This window comes from Arvicola amphibius, chromosome 2 (assembly GCF_903992535.2).
Source record: "Arvicola amphibius chromosome 2, mArvAmp1.2, whole genome shotgun sequence".
Lineage (NCBI taxonomy): Eukaryota > Metazoa > Chordata > Mammalia > Rodentia > Cricetidae > Arvicola > Arvicola amphibius.
In genome coordinates, this window is record NC_052048.2 from 78,042,898 (window position 1) to 78,070,525 (window position 27,628).

Sequence of the window (27,628 nt, forward strand, 5' to 3'; positions counted from 1 at the left end):
TTAGACTTGTTGACATGCAAAAATTTGAACAAAATGAGTACATTCATAGGTTTTCTCACCAATACAGATTCTTTAATGTATTCAGAAACTATTGTGACATTAAATTCTGTAACACACTAAATACATCCATAGAATTTCTCTCTAGCATATGTTCTTTTATGCCTTCAAAGATCACTGATACGCAAAGAATTTACCACACTGATTACATTCATGGATTTCTTTAAGGTATATGTTCTTTTATGCATTTAAAAATGACTGTGACATATGAAGACTTTATATTATTGATTATATACATTTGAAAATAACTATTGCAAGCAAAGCTTTATCACACTGATTAGTAAGGTTTTCTCTCCAGTGTGGGCTCTCATATGTATAAGGAGATGGTTGTGACATTAAAAGACTTTACCACACGAAGTACGTTAATAGGGTTTCTGTCAAGTATGTGCTCTTTTATGCATCAGAAGGTGACCATGACATTCAAAGGCTTTCCGATCTGATTACATTCATAGGGTTTCTCTCCAGTATGTGTTATTTGATGCCTTTGAAGAACATTGCGATATCCAAAGGCTTTATCTCATTGATCACATTTATAGGGTTTCTCTCCAGTATGTATTCTTTTATTTACAAGATTACTTTCGTGTGTAAAGGCTTTCCCACACTGACTACATTCATAGGGTTTCTCTCAAGTAAGAGTTCCTTTATGCTGCTGAAGACCACTGTGATATCCTAAGGCTTTAGGACATTGATTGCATTCATAAGTTTTCTCTTCATTATGCATTCTTTTATGTTTTTGAAGATGGATGCGATGTACAAAGACTTTACCACACTGATTACATTCAAAGGGTTTTTCTCCAGTATGTGTTTTTTTATGCCTTTTAATAGCACTGTGATATGCAAATGCTTTATCACACTGATTACATTCATAGGGTTTCTCTCCTGTATGTGTCCTTTTATGTATTTGAAGATGACTATGACGTGTAAAGGCTTTACCACATTGATTACATTCAAAGGGTTTCTCTCCTTTATGTGTTCTTTTATGCCTCTGAAGATCACCGTGACATGCAAATGCTTTACCACACTGATCACATTCATAGGGTTTCTCTCCTGTATGTGTTTGTTTATGCAATCGAAGATGACTATTACATGCAAAGGCTTTACAACACTGATTACATACATAGGGTTTCTCTCCAGTGTGGGTTCTTTCATGTATTTGGAGATTTTTGTGACATACAAAGGCTTTACCACACTGAATACATTCATAGGGTTTTTCTCCAGTATGTGATCTTTTATGAATGTGAAAATAACCCTGACTTGAAAAGGCTTTACCACACTGATTACATTCATAGGGTTTCTCTCCAGTATGTGTTCTTACATGGGTTTGAAGTGTACTGATACATGAAAAAACTTTACCACACTGGTTACATTCATAGGGTTTCTTTAGAGAATGTGTTCTTTTATGCCTTTGAAGAACACTGGGATATGTAAAGGCTTTATCACACTGATTACATTTATATGGTTTCTCTCCAGTATGTGTTCTTTTATGAATGTAAAGACAACTTTGACTTGCAAAGCTTTTACCACACTGATTACATTCATAGGGTTTCTCTCCAGTATGTGTTCTTTCATGTATTTCAAGATAACTGTGACGTGCAAAGACTTTACTACAGTGATTACATTCAAAGGGCTTCTCACCAGAATGTATTCTTTTATGCCTTTGAAGATCACTGTGATATGCAAAGGCTTTACCACACTGAGTACATTCATAAGGTTTCTCTCCAGTATGTGTTCTTTTATGCATTTGAAGACCACTGTGACATACAAAGGCTTTATCACACTGATTACATTCATAGGGTTTCTCTCCAGTATGTGTTCTTTTATGTCTTTGAAAACCACTGCGATATGCAAAGGCTTTACCACACTGAGTACATTCATAAGGTTTCTCTCCAGTATGTGTTCTTTCATGCATTTGAAGACGACTGCGACATGCAAAGGCTTTACCACACTGATTACATTCATAGGGTTTCTCTCCAGTATGTATTCTTTTATGTCTTTGAAGACGACTATGATATGCAAAGGCTTTACCACAGTGATAACATTCAAATGGTTTCTCTCCAGTATATGTTCTTTTATAATTTTGATGTCTTTTGGGACATGCAAAGGGCTTCACACATTGCTTATACTCATATGATTTCTCGCTAGGATTAGTTCTTTTATGCCTTTGAAGATCACTGTCACATGCAATGGCTTTAATACTTTGATGGTATATGGCAGTTTTTCCTCCAGTGTGAATTCCTTCATGCCTGCAAGGATAATGGCACATTTAAAAGTCTTACCACATTCTATACACTGTTGAATCTTTATAACTATAACAAATAATTTTTAAATTGGCTCCAATTTTTAAAAGGAATTAGATATTAAGGTCTTATCACTGTGTTTATACTCATGCTATATCCATTTACTAAAGATGTTTTGAAACATCGAGGGTACCTTTGATGGTAAGATCCTTTATTACAGGAGTCACATTTACAGAATCATTTTTCTATCCAAAAAGTTTTACATATTTGAAGAGAGTTTGAAAAGCTCAGATCTTTAACATCCTTATTGTATTCATACATTTTCCTATACTGTGAAAGATACTACATTTGCTAAGTGAGCTAGGACAAACAGGAGTATTACTTATTTCTAGTACTCATGGGGATTTTCTGTAATGTGCATTTTTGATGTATTAATATTGAAACAAGAAAACAAATTACTTAAATACTTGAACAATATTCAACAAGTATGCTTAACGTGGGTACTGCTACATATCTTCTAATTATTCTGAGATGTTATGTCTTTCCATATCTCTATGCTCATAAGCCTTGTATCCAGAGTGACATATACCTAGTAAAGGAAAAATAAATAAAAAGATTCTAATTGAATTAATAGAGTTTGACCCTCTGTAATCATTGACTTTTGGTATAGGGATTAAGGTTTGGCCACACCTGCCCTTTCATTCTTGACTCTAATTGCACCCTCATTAAACATAGCACAATCACATCAAGTATATGAGACACAAAAGCTTCAATATGGACAATTTGCATGTTAGAAACTCTTGGAGACATACTTATCACCACTTCGGTGTTTTTAATTTTTTTAATATGAGTGGTATGAAAAAATTGATTGACAATTGTATAGCATAGCTCTCATAATGCTATGTCTCAAATGGTGATATCCGTTAGGACACTGTTTCCTTAGCTTCTTTCTTAAAAGCATGGTGTTCAATTGCAATTCACATAGCTGACACTGAGGTACATGGTTTTGTGACAATGTAATAATTATTGATGCACTTAAAGTGTCATTATTTATTATGCCGTGTTTGTTTAAAACTTCCAGTACACACTACAATTTCTTCAGAGGAACATTTGTATCAGCTTGCCCATGAAAGTTACCTTTCACATCTTCCAGACCATTGGGAATGATTTTCATTATTACGGTCTTCCCAACTGTATCCTAAAATATAATATCAGAAAATAAAAGTAATATTAAAAATGATGTAAAATTTTAGTTATTCTCTTCCCTGAACCTTAGAATCATGCCTGATTTATTTAACCAATGGTTCTTCTTTCTTAATCAAAATTAGATAAGAACATCAATAAACAATGAATTGTTGTCCCCTTATTTTGAAACATAAGAGGAAATTCAGTCTTACCTATAATAGTAAGGTTCCTGTAGGTCTCCAGCATAACATCTTTGTAGAGATTCTTTTGGGAAGGATTCAGCAAAGTCCACTCTTCCCAAGTGAAATCAATATGCACATCATCATAGGTCACTGCATTCTAAAATTTCCAATATATATGTACAATAGAAAGCATGACAATGACAACATTGTAAATGTATAATTCTTTACAGTATACTCACATAATTCTGCGGCTTACCCCCAATTATTCCATACCATAGACATTTTAATTCAGTCACCAAGTAACTTTTGAAGGAAACTAAATAGGATGATGTTCACCTCTACCATTTCTATACCCCTTGAATGGAATATTACATGCAAGAGAAATGCCTATAAACAAACATAGAGAGACAAGTAAACAAATCAGCAGTACAGAGGACACATAGGAAAAGTTGAGTGAACAATTAATTACTGCATACAAAAAGAACTAAATAGGCAAGCTGGATACACTGGCTCATGCCTTTAATTCCAGCACTCAGAAGGCAGAGGCCTCTGGTTTAAATGCTGTAAAAGTTTATTGAATCATGTCCAGGACAGTCAGAATTACATATTAAGAACCTATTATCTATACAAAAATCAGCAAAAAACAAACAAATCATAGAAAAAATACATAGGTGTTTGGTGAAATTCCAAAGAGTTATGCATTAACTCCAGCTCTGTATTCATCTTCCAGAAACCTGAAGTGGGCTAATTTAAACTGTAACATCAATAAAACTTTAATAAAGGAACTGTATATTTAAAAAGTTACAAACTGAGACATGAAAACATTAGCAATATAAATGTTGATAACAAGTAATCAACACAGGGCAAGAAAGAGGGCTCAAGGGGGAATGAGATGCTTAGGATAAAGGAAGGGTGGATTTGGGAGCAGGGAAGCATATATCTTAATTAAGGGAGCCATCTAAGGGTTGTCACGAGACGTGACTCTAGAGGGGTTCCCAGTTATCCAGGGAGATGTCCCCAGCTAGTTCCTTGGGCAGCTGAGGAAAGGGAGCCGGAAAAGGCCAGATCCTATAGCCATACTCATGAATATCTTGCATATCACCATAGAACCTTCACCTGGCAATGGATGGAGATAGAGACAGAGCCCCACAATGGAGCACCGGACTGAGCTCCCAAGGTCCTGATGAGGAGCAGAAGGTGGGAGAACATGAGCAAGAAAGTCAGGACCATGAGAGGTGCGTTCACCCACTGAGACAGTGGGACAGAACTAATGGGAGATCACCAAGTCCAGTTGGAATGGGACTGATGGAACATGCGATCAAACCGGACTCTGTGAATGTGGATGACGGTGGAGGATGACTGAGAAAGCAAAGACAATGGCAATGGTCTTGGACTCTACGGCATGGACGGGTTCTGTGTGAGCCTTGTCAGTTTGGTTGCTCACCTTCCTGGACCTGGGGGGAGTTGGGAGGACCTTGAACTTAACATAGTGTAGGGAAGCCTGATGGCTCTTTGGCCTGGAGAGGAAGGGAGTGAGGGTATGGGTGGAAGAGATGGGAGGGAACGGGGAGGAGGAGGGGAGGAGATGGAAATTTTTAATAAAAATATGAGGAAAAAAAATAAAAAAAAGAAAGCGGGCTCAAAATAAGGGGAACTCGCTTGCTTGCATATAGGTGTCCTCAACTGTCTGTACTGAAAAGGGAACCACAATTATTTATTAGTTCAAGCTCTGGGTTCCTGGGATCATGTTTTGATCACTGTGAGAACCAGGTACCTCTGTGGTGCATATATATGCATACAGGAAAATTCTCATATGATGGAGGATTCCCATTGGCTAATAAAGAAACTGCCTGGCCCATTTGATTGGTCAGCCTTTAGGTGGGCGGAGTAGACAGAACAGGAAGAAGGAAGTGAGGTAGATGGCTCAGTCAGATGCTACGCCTCTCCTAAGTTAGAGCAGACCGCCATGCCTCTCCTTAGGGAGAGAGATGCGATGAAGCTCCAGCCCAAGTTGGACGTATGCTAGAAACTAAACGGTAAGGCACCACTTCATGGTGCTACACAGATTATTAGATATGGGTTAATCAAGATGTGAGTAAGAGGCTGAAAATAATGGGCCAGGCAGTGTTTAAAAGAATACAATTTGTGTGTTGTTATTTTGGGGCATAAGCTAGTCAGGAGGCCGGGAACTGGGCCGCAGGAACGCAACCTGCAGCTCCTCACTACACTCATATACAATAAAAAATTTCAAAACAAACATTACAGGCATCTATTGTCTCAGAAGGCTCAGGCATTATTAATATCATAAACACATGCCATTCAGGAAAACAAAATGATACCCTCTTCCAACTTTCTATATTCAAGATATGGGGGAATCTCAATACAAAGGCATATGTTTGACAGAGATAAAACTATCAATCAATAATATAAAAACAAAAGTATGGAATGTTGGCCCACATTTAATCACAACAATTGGGATCCAGAGTCAGAGGAACTCTGAGATTGAGGCCAGCCTGGCATATAGAACTACTTTCAAGAAAGTTAGGGCTACATGGACAAGTACTTTCTTAAAAAACCTAGAAACAAGAAGATTCAAACAGCAGGCTACTAAACTACCATATCATAGAATAGTAATAATTTATACTGAATCTTATGTAACACTACTATAATAGTGGTGACGGCATGACAGCACAAGAAGGAAGCTTATTGGTTAGTATCAAATATAAAACAGTATACAAAGAACAGGAAATATGTTGAGAGAATAGAGACTCAGATCACATCTCCAATAAAGAATTCCATCCAGGAAGTCTCTACTAAGGATTTCACAATCAGCAGAAAGTCACCAAGGAATGGTACATATTCACGTGTATCTTCCTATTTTGGGAGGTGTTTAATTTAATCAATAACTATATGACCAAGGTCATTAAGGGCTCATGGTCATCCATGAAGAATATACTTTAGTCACTTCAATGATCCCCATACTCGGCAAACGCCTCTACAATGTTTAAATGTCCAAAGTCTTTTGTGACACTGAAATCAATCTCCTGAGAGTGATATCTTGTAAAATCAGAAAATGTGTTACGTCTTTGAAACATATAATGACATCAAATACCATTCCTACATTCCAAAAGAGAAAAATGGAGACATACCAATGGAAGATTGGACCAAGGCAAAACTGAAGCACAGCAACAGCAGCACAAACATCAAATCCTGATGCTCTATCTCAAATGCATGCAACTTCTATTTCAAACGACTGAGATAATCTTATCCCTGTAACTTTTCATAAATCACTCTCTTTGATTACCCTCAATCCCTGTAAATAGCTTGTTATCCATGGAAGATGCCTCATTGTTTAGGTATCTCAACATCTTGTGGTCTCAAAATGCAATCCAGATTATTGCAAAATATTATTTTAAGGTGAGTTTTATTTACTTAAGTTCTGGAAAATTTCTTTCAATGATGCAAAGATCTGTTGTATTCTTTTATGTTGCAATTTTTAACTCTGTGAAGCTCTGATGCTTTGCTTGTCTTAAGCACCTGATTTTGCTAACAAAGAGATGAACAGCCAATAGCTTATTAGGAAAAGATATGAGGGTCTGGAAGGCAGAGAGAATAAAAATGAGAAGAAATCTAGGAGGAAAAAAGGAGGGAGGAACAAGAAAAAGATAGGACACCAGCAGCCAGCCACCCAGCTACACAAGCTAGAGAGTAAGAGATCAAGAAAGGTATATAGAATAGAAAAACATAAAAAGCTGGAGGCAAAATATTGATGAAATAATTCATGTTAAGAAAAATGGCTAGAAACAAGCCAAGTTAAGGCCAGAGATTAATAAATAATAATAAAGCTCTGTGATTTATTTAAAAGTGGGTATCAGGGTCCCCAAAGAGCTAAATCAACTGCGTACATTTTGGTGCCCAATGTGGGGCTCAAAATTCATGGCTTGAGGGTTTCTGCCTTACAGAAGAAGCCCTTGAGCAATGGGTATATGAAAATTCTAACCATAAAAAAAGTCTGCAAGAATCAGATTCCCAGAAATATGAAGGTAGAATGTAGTTCCTGAAACACAATTTCTATATGGCTGCAAGCTTAATGGTTGGTTTTCATAAATAGAGAAGCAGGAGGAGACTGCAGCCAAAGTTACCAGTGGAAGTCAATGCTACACAGTAGTTTAAAGACTTATGTTGTCAAAAAAAAGGCTAAATGATATTCAGTTAAACAGGTTCAGATCGAAAAAACCTGTAAAATGTTTCCAGTGTATTTTACAATTTGCATAGGCTTTAGAAAGCAAAGACAATAGGTATAGGCATTTATAGAAATAGATTTAAAAATAGTAAAGTCTTTAAAAAGATAATAACACTAATAGAAATGTAAAAAGTCATGTAAAGATAAGAAAAACACAAGGAGTCATGATCCTGTATTGTATTGTGTTGATTCTGACCTTTTTCATGGCTGATGGGCACCAGATAGCTGGCGGGAAGACATGGGATTATAAACAGCACTACAAAATTGAAACAACTTAGGTATTTTGGGTTATCGTTTTGTTACTATTGCTTTTATTGAGCTTTACATTTCTCTCCACTCCTCTCCTTTCTACTTCTCTCTCCTTCTATTCTCTTCTGTGACCCTCACACTCCTGATTTACTCAGATTTGTCTTTTTCACCATCCTGTGTAGATTCATCTATGTCTTTCTTAGGGACTTCTGTTGTCTCGTTTATCTGGGATTGTAGATTCTAGGCTGGATTTTCTTTGCTTTATGACTAAGTGCCACTTTTGAGTGAGTACATATTATATTTGTCTTTCTTGGTCTGGGTTACCTCACTCAATATGTTTTTTTTTCTAGATCTATCCATTTGCCTGCAAATTTCAAGATGCCATTACAATTTACCTTTGTGTAGTACTTCATTGTATAAATCTGCCACATTTTCTTTACCTATTCTTCAGTTGAGGGCAGCTATGTTTGATGTTGGAAGCATTTAGTTGGTTTCCAGCTGCTCAGCACCAAAATAATCATTCAGAAACCATATTATTTACAATACTCTTTGACCAATATCTTAAGTGTATTTTTAGCTCACCATTATCACTTAAATTAACCAAATTTTATTACTTAAATTGTTTACTAATTATATTAGAAATCACTATACTTATTTCCAAAACAATTGTACAAGTTTACAAGCCCACCAATGGAGAAGTGTTGTCTTTCTCCCATATCCTTTTCAGCATAAGCTTTCAACAGTGTTTTTGTTCTTGGCCATTCTGAGAGGTGTATGATCGAATCTCAGAGCTGTTTCAATTTGCATTTCTCTGATAGCTAAGCATGCTGAGCATTTCCTTATGTGTCCCTCAGCCTTTTGAGATTCATCTGCTCAGAGTTTTCTGTTTAGGACTGTACCCGATTTTAGATTATTTGGTTTTTTGTTGTCAAGTTATCTTAATTTTAAAATATGAGTCAAATGTATCTGTTACATGGAAATAAAAAATATTTTTTGAGAAGAGGTTTTGCCTTTGTTTCCACAGCAGACTAAATTCTGTGAATTCTTTAAGAAATGACATTGATCAGGTTTAATCAGGGTAGACCTCCTGAATCATGACAAGTGATGACTCTGAATAAAGATTATAGATGCTTTTCCAAGTACTTGGACATTATCTTAAATTTTCTCAGGGAACCCTAAAGGTGTCTTCACCCATATTTAGCAAGAAGTAATCTAGAGAACATGACACCCACATTTCCAACAGATAACATATGGTAGGCTTTTGGTTATTTGGTGGGCTATACATGCTTGTTATCATTTAGAGAACACACAGTATTTTGATAAGAATTTAAGTTATTTTAGTTACAGTGCATATATATATATATATATATATATATATATTCTTATTTAAGGTATGGTATCTATGAAACACATTTAAAGTATAAGATAAAGTTCTAGTTTTTGAAAGCTATAATTAAAAACTATTTAGGATAATCAGGAAACTAAGGTTAGTAGAAACACTTATAACAATCAAATATATTAATGTTAGGAATTTTTTTCAGAGTCCTACCAAGATATATTTAAAAAGACAAATGGTTCCAAACACTTAAAAGCTGTACAGAATATGGTACTTACTTGCTTAAAAGATGATGGGTATTGAAGAATCTCCACTGGAGTTGCTTTCATTCTGGCAAGCCTAATCACTGGTTGAAGAAAACCTGCTACTACTTTGGGCTGCTCAACAGTGTGCTGTGCAGATTTTACATACAGGTCCAACAGGAAAGTGATTGCTGAACATTTTCAAAACAAGGCAGAACAATGCTTTGGGATTCCTGTTTCACAGAAGAGTCTGCCAGACATTCTGCAGAACACAAAGGAAAGTGACTGATGAGCTTTGCTATTACAAGGATAGTCCTTCAAATTCCCCACTTCAGAGAAAAGTCTTTCCGTATTTTGAAAATGGATGGTTTAATGTTGCAAAAGAACTTTGGTTGAATGTTCAGATAGCTCAGTGTCTCTGTTTGGGAATATTAATTCCATCTCGGGTCTAGGATGGAGTTAAAGACTAAATAATTAGAGTTTCAGTTTACTGTAGCTATGATAGCAAGTAAGCTAAGTATCAAACTTTGAAGTCACTAAAATGGGATGGATCATGGAGTGTTTTCTCTGAAATTGATAAATACAAATGGACTGAATATTGTAAATGTAATTCTTACTTGGTAACTGCTTTTGTTGTACATAGTTTTAGTAAGTTAAAGTTAAAATATTTCATTTTTATTTAGACAAAAAGGGGAGAAAGGTTGTGAAATATTATTTTAAGATTTGTTTTATTTTTTTCTGATGTGGAACATATGTTACAATGGTGCAAAGATGTGCTGCATACTTTTAGGTTGCATTTGTTTAACTCTGTAAAGCTGTGATATATTGCCAGTCTAAAATACCTGATTGGCCTAATAAAAAACAGAACAGCAAATAGGTTGACAGGAAGGATGAGAGGGTCTGGAAGACAAAGAAAATAAATGAAAGGAAAAAAAGAACAAGGAGCAAAAAAAGAAGAGGACACCAGGGGACAGCTACCTAAGTAAACAACAAGCCATAGAGCAAGAAGTAAAGAAAGGTATTCAGAGTAGAGAAAGATAAAGGACCAAAACCAAAATGTGACTAGGGTAATTTAAGAAAAACTGCCTAGAAGCAAGCCACAATAAGGCTGGGAACTTATAAGAAATAAAACGTCTTGTGTGTCATTTATTTGGAAGCTCCATGGCATGCTTCCACAAACATAAAGGAAGAGAGAGAAAAAAAATCACAACACCAGGCTTCATCCTCATAGTTTCATGGAATGAACTCTCAGTCTCCTCACTGCGTTTCTGATTATTCCAAACAAAGATGCCTGCAACTATGTTGAATTGTAATTACAGACTAAGAACTCATTACATTTTTATTCTTTCTTGTTTGCAGGACCAACACATGATAGGACATACTGAAAAGTTCAATATCTATTTTATTGTTGTTGTTCTGATTTTCGAGGCAAGGTTTATTGGTAACTTTGGAGCCTTTCCTGGAAACAAGCTCTTGTAGACCAGGCTGGCCTCAAACTCACAGCAATTCTTAAGTTTGACTTTGTAATTGGCATAAAAACAAACACACTTGAATCACAGGTGCAGCAGGTTTGCATGAAGCTGCTTCCTGGGAATTTGAAACACTCTACTTACTCCTTTCATACACTGAGGGTTTAGATAGATGGAGTCTTACACTTAAGGCACCTTGCAAAGTTTCCATTCCATAGCAAGAGCCTTTTGTATAGTGGTGATAAACTCCTTAAAAATAACCACCTCTTTCAGCAATTTATTGTGATATGAAACTATCTTTACATTTTCATTTATTTTTGCCCCAGCTGTTAATTTCTTTTTACTGTTGACTTGAATGAGGCATCAATAATAGCCATTCAACAGATTCAATATTCCATTTAAGGAATTAGCCTATTATTTTTAATTCTGCTGTACTAAATTTCCAGGGCATAGGCAGAATAAGAAAGACTGCGGGCTCAATATATCATATAAATGACCTCAAGTATAATTTTCTATGGTGCCTATTTAGATTGAAATCCTATGATATCAGTCTCCTCTTTCTACTATTACTCTTAACATTCCCAATTTCTTGGTCCTACAAGAACAGCCAATTAAGTTCTAAGTAAAATTTTCTACGGTTTTTGCCACCTAAAGTCATGATATCTTTGACATTCTTTCAAAAGAAACATTCCAGGTTCTGCATATGAAAAACAAATCCCTTTTGTTGTTTATTTAACTTTGGTATAACTTGTGTTTTTGCTGCTCTGATTAAATCTGATAACCAGAAGCAGCTCAGGCAATGAATACGTTTATTTGACTGATTGTGTCAGATCACACTCAATCATTTTGGGAACTTAAGACACTAACAATTAAAGGCAAAACTCATGGGCAATGATTGTTTCCTGGCTCTATTTCTTGCCTAGTCACCGTCTCATGTGGAGATAGCTTCCATTTCTAGTTCAGGCTCACTTTCTTAGGAAAAATGCCACTCACAATGGAGAAACCTGCCCACATGAATTATCAATCAGCACAATCTCTCAGAGATACATTTTCTGGCTATTATGCATAAAGTCACTGTGAACACACTTGAGAAGGAATCCTTCTTGTATTTAAGTATTATATACAAGAGTGGTATAAGTGGGTCGGGAGGTAGACTGATTCTCAATTTTCTGAAGATTGAATATTGCTTTCCACATGGCTGTACAACTGTGTACTTGCAAAAGCAATGAATCCCCTTGTTCCAACATCCTTGCCAGCATTAGTTTTCATTGTTGTTATGTACTTAGCCATTCTGAAAGGATTAAAATAAAATCTCACAGTAGTTTAAACATGTAATTCCATGATGGCTAAGGATGGTGAAAATTTCTTCTAGTGTTTCTCATCCACTTTAGAAACTTCTACTGAGAATTCTGTTTGGAGGTAGACAAAATTATAATTGGATTATACGGTTTGTCATTGTCTTATTCCTTGAGTGTTCTTTATTAACCTGTGAGGAAATCCAGAAGCACATAGACAAACATATACTCAGAAATGTAAATTAGCAGTTAAGCAAAGTGCAATCATGGTAATCACAGTTAATCCGAGTACAAGATATAGATACACAGAGGCTATGCAACAAGAACAGCTCTAGGGGAAATGCAAGGTACTCCCTGGGAAGATAATCTATAATAGATTTTGTGGGTGCACTAGAAGCCAGTGGGGATGGGAACAGTAAAAGTCAGGTGAATGAAGAAGGTATGGAGGGGGAGAAGACAGAGAGAAATAATGGGAATAGGAAAGCTTTCAGCAAGGGTTATGAAGTTAGTGCAGTGAAAACGTCATAGAACCTATAACCCTCGTTAGGGCTGGTAGTGATCAAGATTACAGAGGCTAAACCAGCCATCTTCTGTAACTATATAAAGCTCACAGTAGGTCTAGGACATGAAGCCAGCCATAAAACATTCAACACACATATATCCTGACTGCAAAATATGCAGGGGAAATGGTGGCTCAGAAATGCTATAGTGACTAAACAATAACTGGTCTAACTTGAAGCCCAAATTATGAGAATAAGTGAATGTCTGACACTGCCCGAATGGCCAGGAACCAGAATTTGAATGACTCAGAGAGCTATGGTAGAATCAAATACAACTAAACAAGAAAAAAAAAAAAATCAATGAATGGTTCAACCTATTTTCAGCTATAATCATAGATTGGCACTTAACCCAATATTTATCAGAGAGTCTTTTTTCAGCAGCTCATTGAAGAACCTGCAGAGATCCCTACCCAAACATTAGCTTGAGCTATAGAAATTTTATAGAAAGAGGGGTTAGGATTGTAGGATTCAGAGGGGTTGAGGAAAAACATGGCCCACAGAATCAACTAAGCAAGACTTGTAAGGGCTCAGAGAAATGTAAGTGGCAATCATGGAGCCTTCAAGTCAATGAGCCAGGGCTTCTGCACACATGCTGCTATGGTTTTATAGCTTATGGTGTTTGTGGTTGTCCTAATTGTAAGAGTCATATTGTCTGTGACTCTATTGCCTGCTCTTGGTACCTTTTTCCTCTTATTGTATTACCTTCTACAGCCTTGATATAAGAGCTTGTACCCAGTGTTACTGCACCTTGGAATGATGTGTTTGAGTGATATCCCAAGAAGACCTGCTCTTTTCTGAAGGAAAATGGTAGCAGAGGATCTTGGCGAATGTAGCCTGGTGTTGGGGGACAGAAAGCAGTGCAAGGGGACACTGCAGTCAAGATGTACTGTATGAGAGAAGAATAAATACAAAAAAGTGCAAAGGAAAATGCATATAGTCTAAGTTCAATGATTCTTATAATCTATATCAAAGCAAAGAGTGCAAATGTCCAATGTCCCTTCTGACACTCAAGGCAATCTCTTGACTCACACACCTTGTAAAATCAAGAAACAAATTAGTGATTTCCAACATATAATGGCACAGTATATATTCCTACTCAGAAAGAGAGGAATATGACTGTGTTCCCGCTCCCAATTCAGACAAACATCCCCTGCTCATATTCATGTTATACAAGCCACAAGAACAGGGAGGCAGTCCACCAGCCCATGAAACTTTTACATTCCCTATGTTCTCACAGACACAAAATCCTCCACCAACCCTACAGCTGCTATCCCAAAAGCCATGTCTCCACCCCCAAATTGAAAGACTTTCTAGTGTTCAAGTGAAGGCCACATCAGCAAGAACCGGTAGGCAACTCAACTCCCTGCTGGGTGAGAGGACATGACAGCCACAAAAAATCTTTGTAGACTGCTTGCCTGTGTAACTCCTCCATTCATTCAATAACCACCCCCCAACACTATCCCCAATCCTACTTCCTGGTTCATCTCTGTGTTGTAGCCTCCAAATTGGGTGGAGACCCTTCACTCAAATAAAAAACACACCATCTGCCAGAAGTCCATTTAGGTCACCTACCCACTGGCCTCTCCCACTCTCCCAGTGTCCCCTCTATACTATCCCCAAGCTTCTTCTCCTCTTATCCCCAAACTTGGACAGTTGTTCCCACCTGAAACAAATGTCACACCTACTACAAAATTTTCAACCACCAACTTTGGTTGAGAACCCATGATCACCTATAGGCCACACAGAACAGAGAAATCAAAGCAAGAGAAAATAAGGAACAAAACACCCATTTAACAAAGACAAACTAAAAAATCAGCACATAGAACCACAATCACCTCAAACCCAGATACCTGGACACCAGCATAAGAACACAAAATCAGGATCAACCAGATCAATATGTCACTACCAGTTTCTGAGCAGTTTTATGAAGAAAACAGATGTCCTTAAAAAGGAAGTGAATAAATCCCTTAAAGAAAGCAGGGTAAAAATAATGAAATATTTTCAAAAATTATTAATTTCCTTAAAGAAGGCAAAAACCAAAAACCAAAAACCAAAAACCAAGCAGTTGATGGAAATGAATGAATGTGTTCAACACCTAAAATTAAAAACAAAAACAATTTTAAAAATGGAAACTGAAGGAATTCTGGAAATGAAAATCTAGGTTATGAGTGGCAAGCTTCACCAAAATAATATAAGACATGGAACAGAGAATTTCAGGCTTTGAATGTATGATAGAAGAAATGGATTTATTAATCAGGGAAAGTATTAAATCTAAAAATTTTCTGAAACATAACGGCCAGGAAACTGAAACACTATGAAATGTCAAAATGTAAGAAAAATAAAAATTAAAGAAGAATCTCAGACTAAGACCAATAAAAGTTTCAAAAAACTTCGTAGTCAAAAACTTTCCTAACTAAGTGGACACAGGATAACACAGCCCAAAGAATGGACTAGTGAACTAACAGACTGTGGTGAGCTATATTTTGACCTAACTTGCTTGTTTCTTGGTGTGATTAAATTCTCTATCCAAAAGCATCTCAGGTATTGAGCAGATTTATTTGATATTACCAGATCATATCCCACAACTGGGAGCTTAGGGTAAAAACTCAAGCTAGAAATTTAACGCAAAAACTACAAGGGAACATTATTTCTCTCTTGCTTAATTACTGTCACAGATTCAGCTAGCACTCTTGTTCATCTCAGGCCTACTTGCTTACGGTATTTGAACATCAGTGGAATAGGATCCCAAATCAACATGTTTTGACAAAATAGGAACTAGCAGTTCTGATCTGGGCATCAAGTGATGCTCTCTCAAATTACTCTAGGCTACATCATGTTAACAGCTAATTAAGACAGACAATAAAATATGAGTAGCTTTTTAAAAAAAAAGCCAGCATGTTAACCATATCAATCATTTAAGCAACAAAAACACAAACATGAAGATGGCAACAACGGCAAAATACAGGTATACCAAGCAATGAGAAGTGAGCCTTTAAGATCAAAAAGAGAAACTTTCCACAGAAATTTCCAAAGCCAACAAATGCTCAAGGAACACATAACATCATAATAGTAAGGTTTCTGAATAAATATGTTGAAGATATATCATTTTCGAGAGAAACAACAATAAACTTAAATGATAATTAATAAAATCATCAACCACTGGCAAAATAATACACAAAGACAGACCTACAAACATACGGTCACTTACACAAGAAGAAGATTCTAATGAAAATGTAACCAGAAGAAAACAATAGTCAGGACTCATTCTGTGCACTGCAGCTGTGACTTTTGCCAATAACAGAAAATGGATTGGACAAGGAGAGCTTTTCCACCAAAACTGGAGAGACTCAAAGGAGGATTTCTGATTCTTTAAATTTGTACAAAACAGTTTTGATTACTAAAAGAATGCCATTCACTTATAATAAATAAACTATTTGTTAAGATCACTTAGCCAACACTTTGTTTCCTGTGACAGATGATTGCCTATAAGTCTGCAGCAAAGAGAAAAAATAAAAACTTTTCCAAACATAAAGCAAGATAGCAGACTGTTAAGAAAACAGTTCATGATTTATATTATACACTTAAAGCAATGTGTTTTGCTCTTATTGCTTTATGAGTCACAAGAACTTTTGAAAACAATTCCATTACCACAGTTTGTAAATCTTTTTTGTGTGAGAGAGAATGCCTTCCATATGTATAGAGTTGCCATACAGGAGAAGAGGATGTCAAATTCCTGGATCTGGAGTAGCAGGGGATTATGGGCCTGTGAACTTGGATATTTGGATATGAGCAGGCCTAAGAATTTCAAGTCACTGAAAAACTCTTAAATTTTAGACTGGCATGAGCTGAGCAAAACTTTAATTACATCACTCTGGTTCTTGTATGGTATGTAACTTTTACAAATTTTTACAGCTACTATGGAAATCAAAGTGGTAGTTCCTCAGAAAACTGGGAATAGATATACCCCCCCCCCCCGCCCCCAGGGAGCTGCTATACTATTTTGTGGCATATACCCAAAGGATGCTCCATTCTAAAGTTGGTTTTCTGCTTCTTTTCTCTTTTGAGTCTTACCACCCAGCTCTCAACTAAAACAAATAGAGACTTATTCTTACCTATGAATACCCAGGCTGAGCTTGGTTTCTTTCGCTACAGCTTTTCTTAAATTATCTCATCTACATTTCACCTCTGGTCTTTCATCTTTCTCTATTACAAATACTTTTCTTTACTTCTTACATCAAGGTTGGCCTTGCAGCTGTGTGGCTGGTCCCTAATGTCCTCCTATTCTCTTTTTTTTCCTCCTCAATTCTTATCTCTTTTACCTTCTATTTATTATCTCTGCCTGAAAGCCTCACATATCCCTCTCCTGCTTATCTACTGATTCAGATCTTTATTAGACCAATCAGGTGTTTCAGACAGGCAAAGTAACACAGCTTCACAGAGTTAAATAAATGCAACATAAAAGAATGCAATACATTCTTGCATCACTAAACAAGTATTCCACAGTATAACTGAATGTAACACATCTTCAAACAATATTTCACAAGATTTCCCCTTTTGTCTAAATCAAAATAAGAGTATAACTTTTAACTTTCCCCATAGCTGTAGTTTAAATATTTCAAGTTAATAAGCTGCAGTGTAATCAATCTCTGGGGATCTTAATTACCCCTTGATATTTATTAAGCATGTCTTTTAGAGTGCCAGATGAAGTGTTAACTAATGAATCTTTATCAAGAAAATACAGGGATTCAGATATCAGGGGAAAGAACCTGAATGATTAGAGAAGCAGTGGAGCAGTCACTGGTGGCTCAAACTCTTCCATTCCTCCATCCACAAAAGGACAATATCCTCTAGCAGCCTCACCTTGACACTATATGTTTCTTTTCTTTCCACAGTATTGTAAACTTCTATGATATTTTTTGGTCAGCTAATAACTATTTCTGCTTTTTGACTCCGAGAAAGCTTTATAATAAAAGTTTGATCAACATATCTCACAACATCTTATAACTTCTCATGTAATGTACTCTTTTGCAAGTTCTACTCCCCATATGCAGCTCTCCATGGCAGATGTCTCACTGCTTGGGTATCTCAATATCCTGTGGTCTCAAATTCAACCCAGCATCATCTCCACTGCTTCTTGCAATGAACTCTCAATCTCTTCACTGGGGCTATGACTCTGCCAAACATAGATGGGTACAAAAGTGATGTACTGACAACAGAAGAAGAATCCATGACCTTTACATTTTACAACTTACCTGTTTCCAGAATCAGTACAACATATGTTATCTCGCCAAAATATAATGGATGCTACCAAGCCTAGACCAACTTTAGTGCTGTTTCTGTATGTTGCTGCTGGGACAAGGAATTACTTGGTGTACTCTTCCATAAAATTAGGACTTAGCTGGATGGGGCACCTTCCAAGGCTTCAAATATAGAGCAAGGGTCTTTTCCCTTTAATGGAGCTAAAATCCTTGATAATTCCTGAATCCTTTTTAGCATTGTACTGTCATCTGAAACTACCTAGTACTGTTTCTCTCAACAAAATAAAAACTTTCTGATGTGGGGTATTCTTCTGTATTCTGTGAATATGTGTTGCTTTGTATGCTTAATGAATAAAGCTCTTTTGGTGGTGTAGGAAGTCCTTCTGTATTTGTATTGCTTTCATTGGTCGAATAAAGAAACTGTGTTGGTCTTTTGATAGGGCAGAATTTAGATAGGTGGAGTAGACCAAACAGAATGCTGGGAATAAGGGCAGTATGGCAAACACCATATTCTCATGCCCAAGACAGATGCTGGTTAAACTCATGCCAGTAAGCCACAGTCAAGTGGCGAGACACATTAATGGAAATGGGTTAAATTAAGATGTGAGAGTTGGCCAAGAAGACGCTAGATATAATGGGCCAGGCAGCAATTTAATTAATACAATTTCTGTGTTGTTATTTTGGGGGGTTAAGCTAGCTGGGCGGCTGGATGCGGCACTCACCCATACTACATTTTGATGTACGGCAAAGCAAAATATAGCTAGGTAGAAAAACTAACAGATTTATGGAGAGAAAGATGTCAGAATAATGGAGATACTAAGAGCTACCAGAGAAGCTAGATATAAGGTAAACAACCAGGAACCATGGGGCAGAGCTAGCCAGTAATAATCTGAGCCATTGGCCAAATATTTATAATTAATATAAGCCTGAGTTGTTATTCAGAAATTGGCGTGTGAGAAACAACCAACTACACTTTTCATTTCTTTCTCATTGTTTACTTTTTACTATTGATATGAATATATCATCAGTAATAACCATCCAACAGAAGAAATATTTGGTCTAAGAAATCAGATAATACTGCCTTACTTACTTACTTGGGATATGGAGAAAATAAGAAGGATGTGGGGCAAAAATATCACACAAGGGCCTTGGACTTCCACAGGGGAGGGCACCCTGGCTTCTCTTAGGACTGGAGAGGGAGTGGGGAGAGAGAATGGGGGAAGGGGGAGAAAAATGGGAGTAGGGGAGGAGGTGGAAATTTTTAATAAATTAATTTAAAAAATCACACAAATGGCCTCTAGCTAAATTTTTCATGAAGTCTTCTAAGCACCTGTGCTTACTTACCAATCACCTGATAGGGCCCTGAAGAATGAACTCAGGCTTGGGCTGCAGTCACCACAGCAAGAGGATGCTATGACTGTTTTACGGAGAGCTATCAGATTTTTTAGTTTTTATCAGAAACATAAGGTAATGGCAATTTCCAGGATAAATACTCTTTAGTTGTCAAGATACAATGAAGTTTGCAAGCTATACAGGGTACACAAAATTAATGTCTAACATCAATTGTACTATTAAACTTCTATGATTCATTGACTACTAAGCAATCATACACAGAAACACAAATAAGCCTGAAAGCTTCACTGCCTGAGGCAATGCATCAGTGCTTCAGGACCTGGAAGGCACACTCTGTTCCAGGAGCCATGGACATTCTACATATATACATATACATATACATACATATATATATATATACATATATAGATACAAACATACATCTATAACATACCAAAAAATATTTCAGATCCCCTGAATCTGGAATAGTAAAAAGTTAAAAGCCTCCCAATCTGAGTGTAGATAATGAAACTCAGGTCATCCTCAAAAAGAAATTGTGCTGGGTCACATACCAAGACCCATAATATCTCCTGTACAATAAACCACAAGTCTTTTACAATTAACAACAACAGGAGCAAGAAAGGATAAATAAGGAAAGACGTGAATAAATGATCGTTGGAAACATGATGCAGTAAGATTAAGGTATTGTGCACGACAAATTTACACCATAAAATGAATTCAATAAAATGACAGTGCCCAACAGTTTATAAGAGGGAAGTTGACTACAAAGTTACATTTACACTGGAAACACTCAGAATGCTCAATGGAATTATGAGAAAGTAGAAAACAGATTGATATAATATGACTTCTATACTTACTTATCTTTATACTAAAGATACAACAATTAAAAATATATACAATATTTATGAAAGAATAAAGGGGATGTAGAGAAAAGGCCAAGAACAAAGATATGAAAATATCTTTTAATCAGAAGACCAAAGGAAACTTTAGCAAGGAAAAGTGTGATTATGACCAATGTATCCAATCTATCTATAATCCTATCAGCATAGAAATTAAATAAATACAGACTTTACAACTTTCATAAAATTAGCTCAAAGTGACCTTTAAATTGTTTTTGTCCCTCTAGTTTGTAGAAAGAAGCAGCGGGCCACTTCCTGCCGCCCGGCTCCCAGCTGCCAGCTAGCTTTTCCCAAAATAATTATACGGAAACTGTATTCACTTAAACATTGCCTGGCCCATTAATTCTAGCCTCTTATTGGCTAACTCTCACATCTTGACCCATATCTAAAAATCTGTATGCCACCATGAGGTCGTGGCTTACCGACATGAGTCTAGCCAGTGTCCATCTCGGGAAGGAGAATCATGGCATCTGCCTGACTCTGCTTTTTTCTCCCAGCATTCTGTTCAGGCTACTCCACCTATCTAAGTTCTGCCCTATCAAAAAGCCAAGGCAAATTCTTTATTTACCAATGAAATTAACACATAGACAGAAGACCCACCTTCATCACTAGTTACTAACATTTCTTCCAAAGACAGAAACCCCATGCTCTAGAGATCTTTCTGCAAATGAAGGTGATTCCTTGCTAAGGTTCTGCAGCCCTGTATACCTCCTGGTAATTTAAGAAAAATGCAGTTCCTCCTGCCCACACTGATGCCCAATTCAAAAACAACATAGAAGAATGATTTAAAATCTACTTCTTGCCACAAGGATTATGGCACAAGATTTGAATTCTGACCTATCTACCTGCCCTACACCAAGCACACCTAAGATATCTCTGCAGATTAGAAACTCCTTTTGTCCTCTGGAACTAAACTTCACTAAATCACACCACTGTGGCTGGTAGAAAGAGAACGTTAACAGTATTCTAGTCATGTATTGCTGAAAGATGATCCCAACACCATCTTTCTAACAGTTTCTAAACTACTTGTAACATTTATGAGAAAAACCTGAGTGGAATGCCATATTCAGAACTTCTAGAAACAAGACCTTCAGTTTTCCAATCTGTCTCCCCTCTACACACAAAAAGCAGTGCTCATGTGTGCACACTGGACAGAGTTACTACAAGCATCATATCCTCCCATTCCAGGGATGCAGAGTCTCCCACTTCCCAGGAAATCCATATCCAGAGAGACTCAGAAGACAAGGGCCATTGTCCAAGTCACCACATGGCCACACATAATCAGTCTGGCTCATGGTCCATCCAATTCCCAGCAGAAATGACAGCACAGCAGAGCTGCTCTGAACATGCCAAACTCACCAAGGCACAATTTGTTGTCTTCCTTACAACTCACCACAGCAAAAGCAGAGGGGAATCCCAGAAAGAACCTGAAAATTACGCATCACCAGTAATGCTGATTGCTCAGACTCCCCAGAGTTCCTCATTGGTTAGTGCCTCCCAGGTGCGCCTCATAATGCTAGCAGCTCCCCGACTGGGTTTGCCAAGATCAAATGACTCAGGAAACACAGTCTTTCTAGCTCTGACCTTCCAGTGCAATAGATAGGACCTTATCTTCTACTCTCCTGAACACATCCTGATCTTCATCCTTATCACATGGTTCTTTGTATGCACATTCCATTACACATGCAATGTCTAGTTTAGCCAACCCACTGCCTCATACCTGGAAAATCCTGCTGACAAACACAGGTCACAGACAACTGTTGTTAAAGAAAAAGAAGTCATAAATTAGAAAACAATGAGGGGTCATGGTAGTTTTGGAAGCAGAAAAGAGAATATGGATATGATGGAGTTATAATCTCAAAATTAATTTTGAAATGTTGAAACAGACTTTATAGCCTTAGAGCATATCAAAGAGTTCTCGCACCTTTTCTCTAAGGTGCACATCTTAAACAAGAAAAATAACAGCCGTTTTACGCAGGGTCACAACATTTTGCCCCTTTGTCATGCAGGACTGAAATATCTGCATAGGATCTTTCCTTAATTAGACCTTAAGTATTCATTGGATCAAGATAACCTTTCTAAACTGTACACTCACACTGATCTGTAGTCATTCACATGACATAAATTAAAACATGCTGGGAAATTACAAAATCACTCCCCTGATGTCAATCAAGTCCTTTATCATAATGCTGACTCCAGGAGCTGGTTGCCTACCCTGTTTCTCCTGCACTGTACAGAATAAATTCTTCCTCCTATTTTGCTCAGAAGACAGAAGCAATATTCCATATGTGGATCCTTTTCCTGTGATTGCACTGGATAGTTGACTAAATGACTCAAATAGATTATTTTAAAACTGAGCTAGATGGTACAGTCATGCAATTTAAGAATATTGAAGGTATAATATAGAGAACAACAAGGCCAATTTCTTGAGTGCAACGGACTGGAATCAAGGCCACCCAACTCAACCTAAGAGAGCTTGTCTCAGTTTTTCCAACAGGATGGAAAACAACAGTTCTATAATTAATATGCCTTCCCTTTGAGAAATCACTTCACACAAAGTTAATTAACAAAGAAAAATCTCTTTATTGATGGTACATATCCATCCCTGCCTGAAGCTTAAACAATTCAAAAGAGATAGGCAATTTGTAGGTCTAGTCACCCAGGCAGACGGGAGGGTTTAGACAGCAAAGAAATTCCCTGAACAATTTCTTCAGTACACCAGTGGCATGAAACAGTGGCAGGGTCCTGTGGTGAAGGTCACAGGGAATGCAGAAGTTAGGACAAGTAGAAGGTAAAGAAGTAAAAAGCAGCTGAGCAGTGGTGGCACAGGCCTTTAATACCAGCATTCTGGAGGCAAGACAGGCAGGTCTCTGGGAGTTCGAAGTCAGCATGGTCTACAAGAGCTAGTTTCAGGACATTTTCCAAAGCTACAGAGAAATCCTGTTTTGAAAAACCAAAAAAAGAAAAGATAAAAGAAAAGATAAAAGCTAGAGTGGGGATTTCTTGCACATGCTAAGTTCCATGCCAAGTAAGTTTCTTAAAAATAGAATCTTGTATCCAACTTCCAGGGGGAAATGGAAGGAAATGAAAGACTTCAATGAAGTTAGCAGAAACCCTCACATTAGTACAAATTAAAAGGGAGGCTAATCAAACAATGCTACACAAAGGGAATAAGGTGTATTTGGTGATCATTACTAAAACCAAAAAAGTCTAGGGATTGACAACCATAGCTCTGAGGAGTTCTCAGGATCGATAGCAACCCTTCCACAAAGGCCCTGACCCTAGGCAATTACCAAAGTAGCTGTGTTCCCTAGGGTTCAAACCCTAGGGAAGCTTCCGAAGCCTAGGCCTGAGGCTGTTATTATCTCTCACAAGAATGTTTCTTCTTCCTTCTGGAGAGCCTAAATAAAAGCCTTAGTTGATCAGGCCAGTCCTTAAGACAATACTGTTTCATTTTTCAAATAGAGGTCACCTGGTGTCACATTACCCATCAGGCAGAACTATGCTTTTCTCTAAAAGAAAATGAAACTTCAGTGGCACACCAGGACTTAACGTTGGTTGTGACCCTGTTATTCCCCTTTGAGTAGTTTGTTATAGGACTGGTTTTATTTTATATATATATTTGGTTGTAAACCAGGGAAAACTTCTTTGTAAAGATTTGGAGGCAAATGTCCGAAAAATCCTGTTGAAGGAATCTATTCAGTATCCTAATCTCTAACAGGCCTGGTCAGCATATGCCTAGTTCTCTGGCAGCAACAGCTCCTGACAGGATACAGCTTCCTTATAAGGGGCACCAATCTGCCTGGTTCTTAGGCAGAAAGAGCAGGGACAGAGCCTGACCTGCCAGACTCTGTGGGGATGAAAGGGATGATGAGTGTCACAATTCAGCCACCCTCCCCACTGGGCACCAGGGTAAAACACACCCACTGAGTAGGGTGTCTGTCGAAGCAGAAACTCCTTTATTGATATCAAGCAGGGACTTATATAAGGTTGTGATGAGGGCGGAGAAGCATGGGATTAAGCAAGGTGGAGTAAGGAACAAGAGCCAATAATACTTTGCTATGTTAGTGGTAGCTGGGCAGAGGCAGGTCTCGGTCTGGTAGTCAGAGACAGGTCTTCAAAATCTAGCTAGACTCAGAAAGTTACACTAGGCCTCAGGCCAACTCCAGTTAGGCTCAGGAAAATACACTAGGAAATACTCAAGACCCTGCTTCATGAGGCCCGACAAGTATACAGAGACAGTTCTACCTCCCTTAAATTCTACTTTTTGAGACTTGATATTTTCTAAGAATTGGTAAATCGTTTATATTACCAATTCTACTCTTCTACATCACGGAGCGGAAGTGGAGGGCTACCCCACATATGGTTGATTTTATAACCTCCACAATATTAACAGTAATTGGATCTCACACATAAAGTTGAAATGCACAGTGCTGAACTTCTAGAAGATACTAGAGAAACTAGACCTCCACGAGTCTGGCAATCTGCTTTCCATGAGCGCACTAAAAGCATGATGATGTTGCCTAGAAAGAGGTTTCTCCACACAGCTCCCTGCTCCCAATGCTCGGAGCAGATTCAGCCCACAGTACAAAGTTATTCAGAGGCCTGCCGTATTCAGGGAGTTGCAGGCACCATATTGAACTTGAAAGGAGGATGGGGAATCTGGCTGCAGTTTCCCGTGCATAACTGAAGAGGAATCACCTCATGATTCCCGCACCTCACCATTTGTGCCTCCCCATCCAGGGACAGCAGCCCCTCACTCACCATGTCGCGGTTTCCTAGCTTTCGCAAGCGCTCCACGCGGTTTCCTGGAGGAGTTTTAATCAGCACACACGACTGGTTCCAGTTCCACTTCACTGCCAAGCAGGAACCAGGAAGAGTCCTCCACTTCTGACTGGCAAGCTACCTGGAGGGTCTGATTGGCTACTAATGCCTGAGTGACAAGTGCACCTCCCATAGGGAGAGCCTCTTCTTAAAGACACAGCACAATAGTTGCTGACTCTGCTTTCCAAACCAGATAAAGACCTCTTCTAGATCAGTGGAGATGTGCTTTTCAATAGCACTTGCCCTTGCATCTGGTTCCAGACCCTACTATCTTCCTGTAGGCACTTCTTCTTCCACCTGGACACTACGTGGCCGTTTCACAGCCCACTACAGCCCACTATTTGTGGATAGAGTAATTCCTTGTCACAGGAGTGGAAGGATGTCCAGAAGAGATTTAAGAACACAAGGGCTAGCTCCAGGACAGGCTCTAAAAAAAAAAAAAAAAAAAAAAAGCTGCAGAGAAACCCTGTCTCGAAAAACCAAAAAAAAAAAAAAAAAAAAAACACAAGAGGGAATATTTGTTCTGTGGTTCAATGCTGACGTAAAAATGAACTAAACGTGCTTTTTTCCTGGGTGTCACATGTACCTCAGAAAATCAGCAAAGAAAAGTAGGAAACAGGTCTTGGTGAGGGCGCAGCGCAGCGGGAGCCATGGCAGGAGGTGGTCCTGGTGGGGCATATTGGGGTAAGTGACTCAGGCTACAGGCCAAAGGCGGGCGTGAGGAGGGGTGCAGCGGCGCCGGGAATGAGCAACCCGGAACAAACGAGCTTCAAGCTGACCAGATGAGGGTGTCAGCGTCCCCAGAGTGGAGCGTGGGGCGGGTCCATCTGCAGAGCCCAGCGGGGCAGGGGTCTGATATCTGGGCACATTGCGAGCAGCATCCAGCCCTAAACTTGTCACCAACAGGCGACCGCGGGAGCCCCTAGCCGCCAGCTACGGAGTGGATGGGCGGGGAGAGGGAGGGGAAGGCTGGCGGACTCTGAGGCGAACTGGTGGGCAGACCGGGAGTCGCCGCGTAAGCAGGGCTGCACAGTGCCCTTCGTCAGGCACGACTGCGCAGCAGCGGAAGTCATTTGTCGCTGCGCTGTCCCTGACACAGCCGGAATGTATCGGAGTAGCAGCCCGCGACCCCTCGCCTCTGCTTGTTTGCCCGCTCGCCCCTAGGCCCCGCTCCCCGAACTCCCGAAAACCCCCGCAGCCGTGTGTCCCGCCGAGTCCGCTGAGTAGCTGCCAGTCCTCAGGGCGATTTGCGCAACTTAAACCCGGGCCAGGGCCCCTGGATGCCTGAGCGCGGAGGGCGCGCGGCGAGGATCTCGTGGCGGCGGCTCAGCCGGCCGCCTATTTGGTGCAGATAGTCAGTCCCGGGCGTGCGGCCTCCCCGGATCTGGGACGATTTCCCTTTCCAGACGACTTCCCAAATTACTTATTTTTCCCTTTATTTTATTTGTTTTCGGGGGGAGGGGAGGTGAGGTGGAGGCGGGAGGCCGCCCTTGATTGATGGGCCCATAGTGCTTCACTAACTTCCTGCTGTTGCTGGGCGGTCTGTGGGAGGGGAGCGACCCGGAACCTGAAGCTGGAGACTTGGGTGCTCTCTGAGTGTGGAGGCGCCTGGTTCGGGCGGATTCTGGCTTTCCACTTTTCCACCCCCTCTCATTAGCATAGGGGCTTTTTGATGTTGTTGTTCCTGTCGAAAGTGGTATGTCTTGGGACTTTTATGTGGATGAGTTTTTTTTTTTTTTTTTTTTCTTTCACCCCCGAGTCCGGAACGCGCTTTTCGCCTCCAGTGGTAGGCATTTAGAAGTAGGAGTTCTGGGAGAGGCGGTTAGCAAGTTGGGTAGCGATCCGGAGTCCTTGCAACTGGAGTGTGCATGCCTGGGTCTGAGCTCAGCCACCAAACCAGGCTGCTTCTTCACCTGAAAGTCCTGTCCACGTGATGGGAGGGTTTGACAAGACCTTTTCCAACTCTGGATGCATCCGGAGCAGGTCCGATTACTAGGAGATGGCCCTAAAATTAGAGCCAAACCAATGTTTTTCCTAAACAGTAGAACCATGGGTATTTTACTTGGGGAGTTTGGACATATTCGTGTGGAGTTCTGTGCATTCCTAAGCATGTTCAATTATGAAATCCACTTCTGAACATAGCCACTATAGGCTATAAAAGCCTATAAAAAGGAAACATCAATCGCAGAGCACACTGACCCTGAACCCAGAGCCAGTGAAAAAAAAATGTATCCTGGAT

The 27,628-nt window shown here is 38.8% G+C and overlaps 1 protein-coding gene, 1 long non-coding RNA gene and 1 pseudogene across 2 annotated transcripts in view; 2 read left to right on the forward strand and 1 right to left on the reverse strand.

The window, feature by feature from the left end:
• Window positions 1-27,628, forward strand: part of LOC119808081 — a 232,692-nt pseudogene that overhangs the window by 45,875 nt on the left and 159,189 nt on the right.
• Window positions 51-26,494, reverse strand: LOC119808083 (zinc finger protein 431-like). Its single transcript, XM_038320419.2, has 6 exons — window positions 25,976-26,494; window positions 25,330-25,816; window positions 9,768-9,993; window positions 3,692-3,818; window positions 3,432-3,492; window positions 51-2,300 (listed from the first exon to the last, which is right to left on the reverse strand). Exons 3-6 carry the CDS (start codon window positions 9,816-9,818, stop codon window positions 683-685), a joined length of 1,857 nt encoding a protein of 618 aa, XP_038176347.1. The 5' UTR covers window positions 9,819-9,993; window positions 25,330-25,816; window positions 25,976-26,494; the 3' UTR covers window positions 51-682.
• The window catches only part of LOC119808086, a 46,848-nt gene continuing 45,150 nt past the window's right edge, over window positions 25,931-27,628 (forward strand). The window contains exon 1 of the long non-coding RNA XR_005284399.1: window positions 25,931-26,073. This is a non-coding gene — a long non-coding RNA (uncharacterized LOC119808086). The remainder of the gene's footprint in view (window positions 26,074-27,628) is intronic.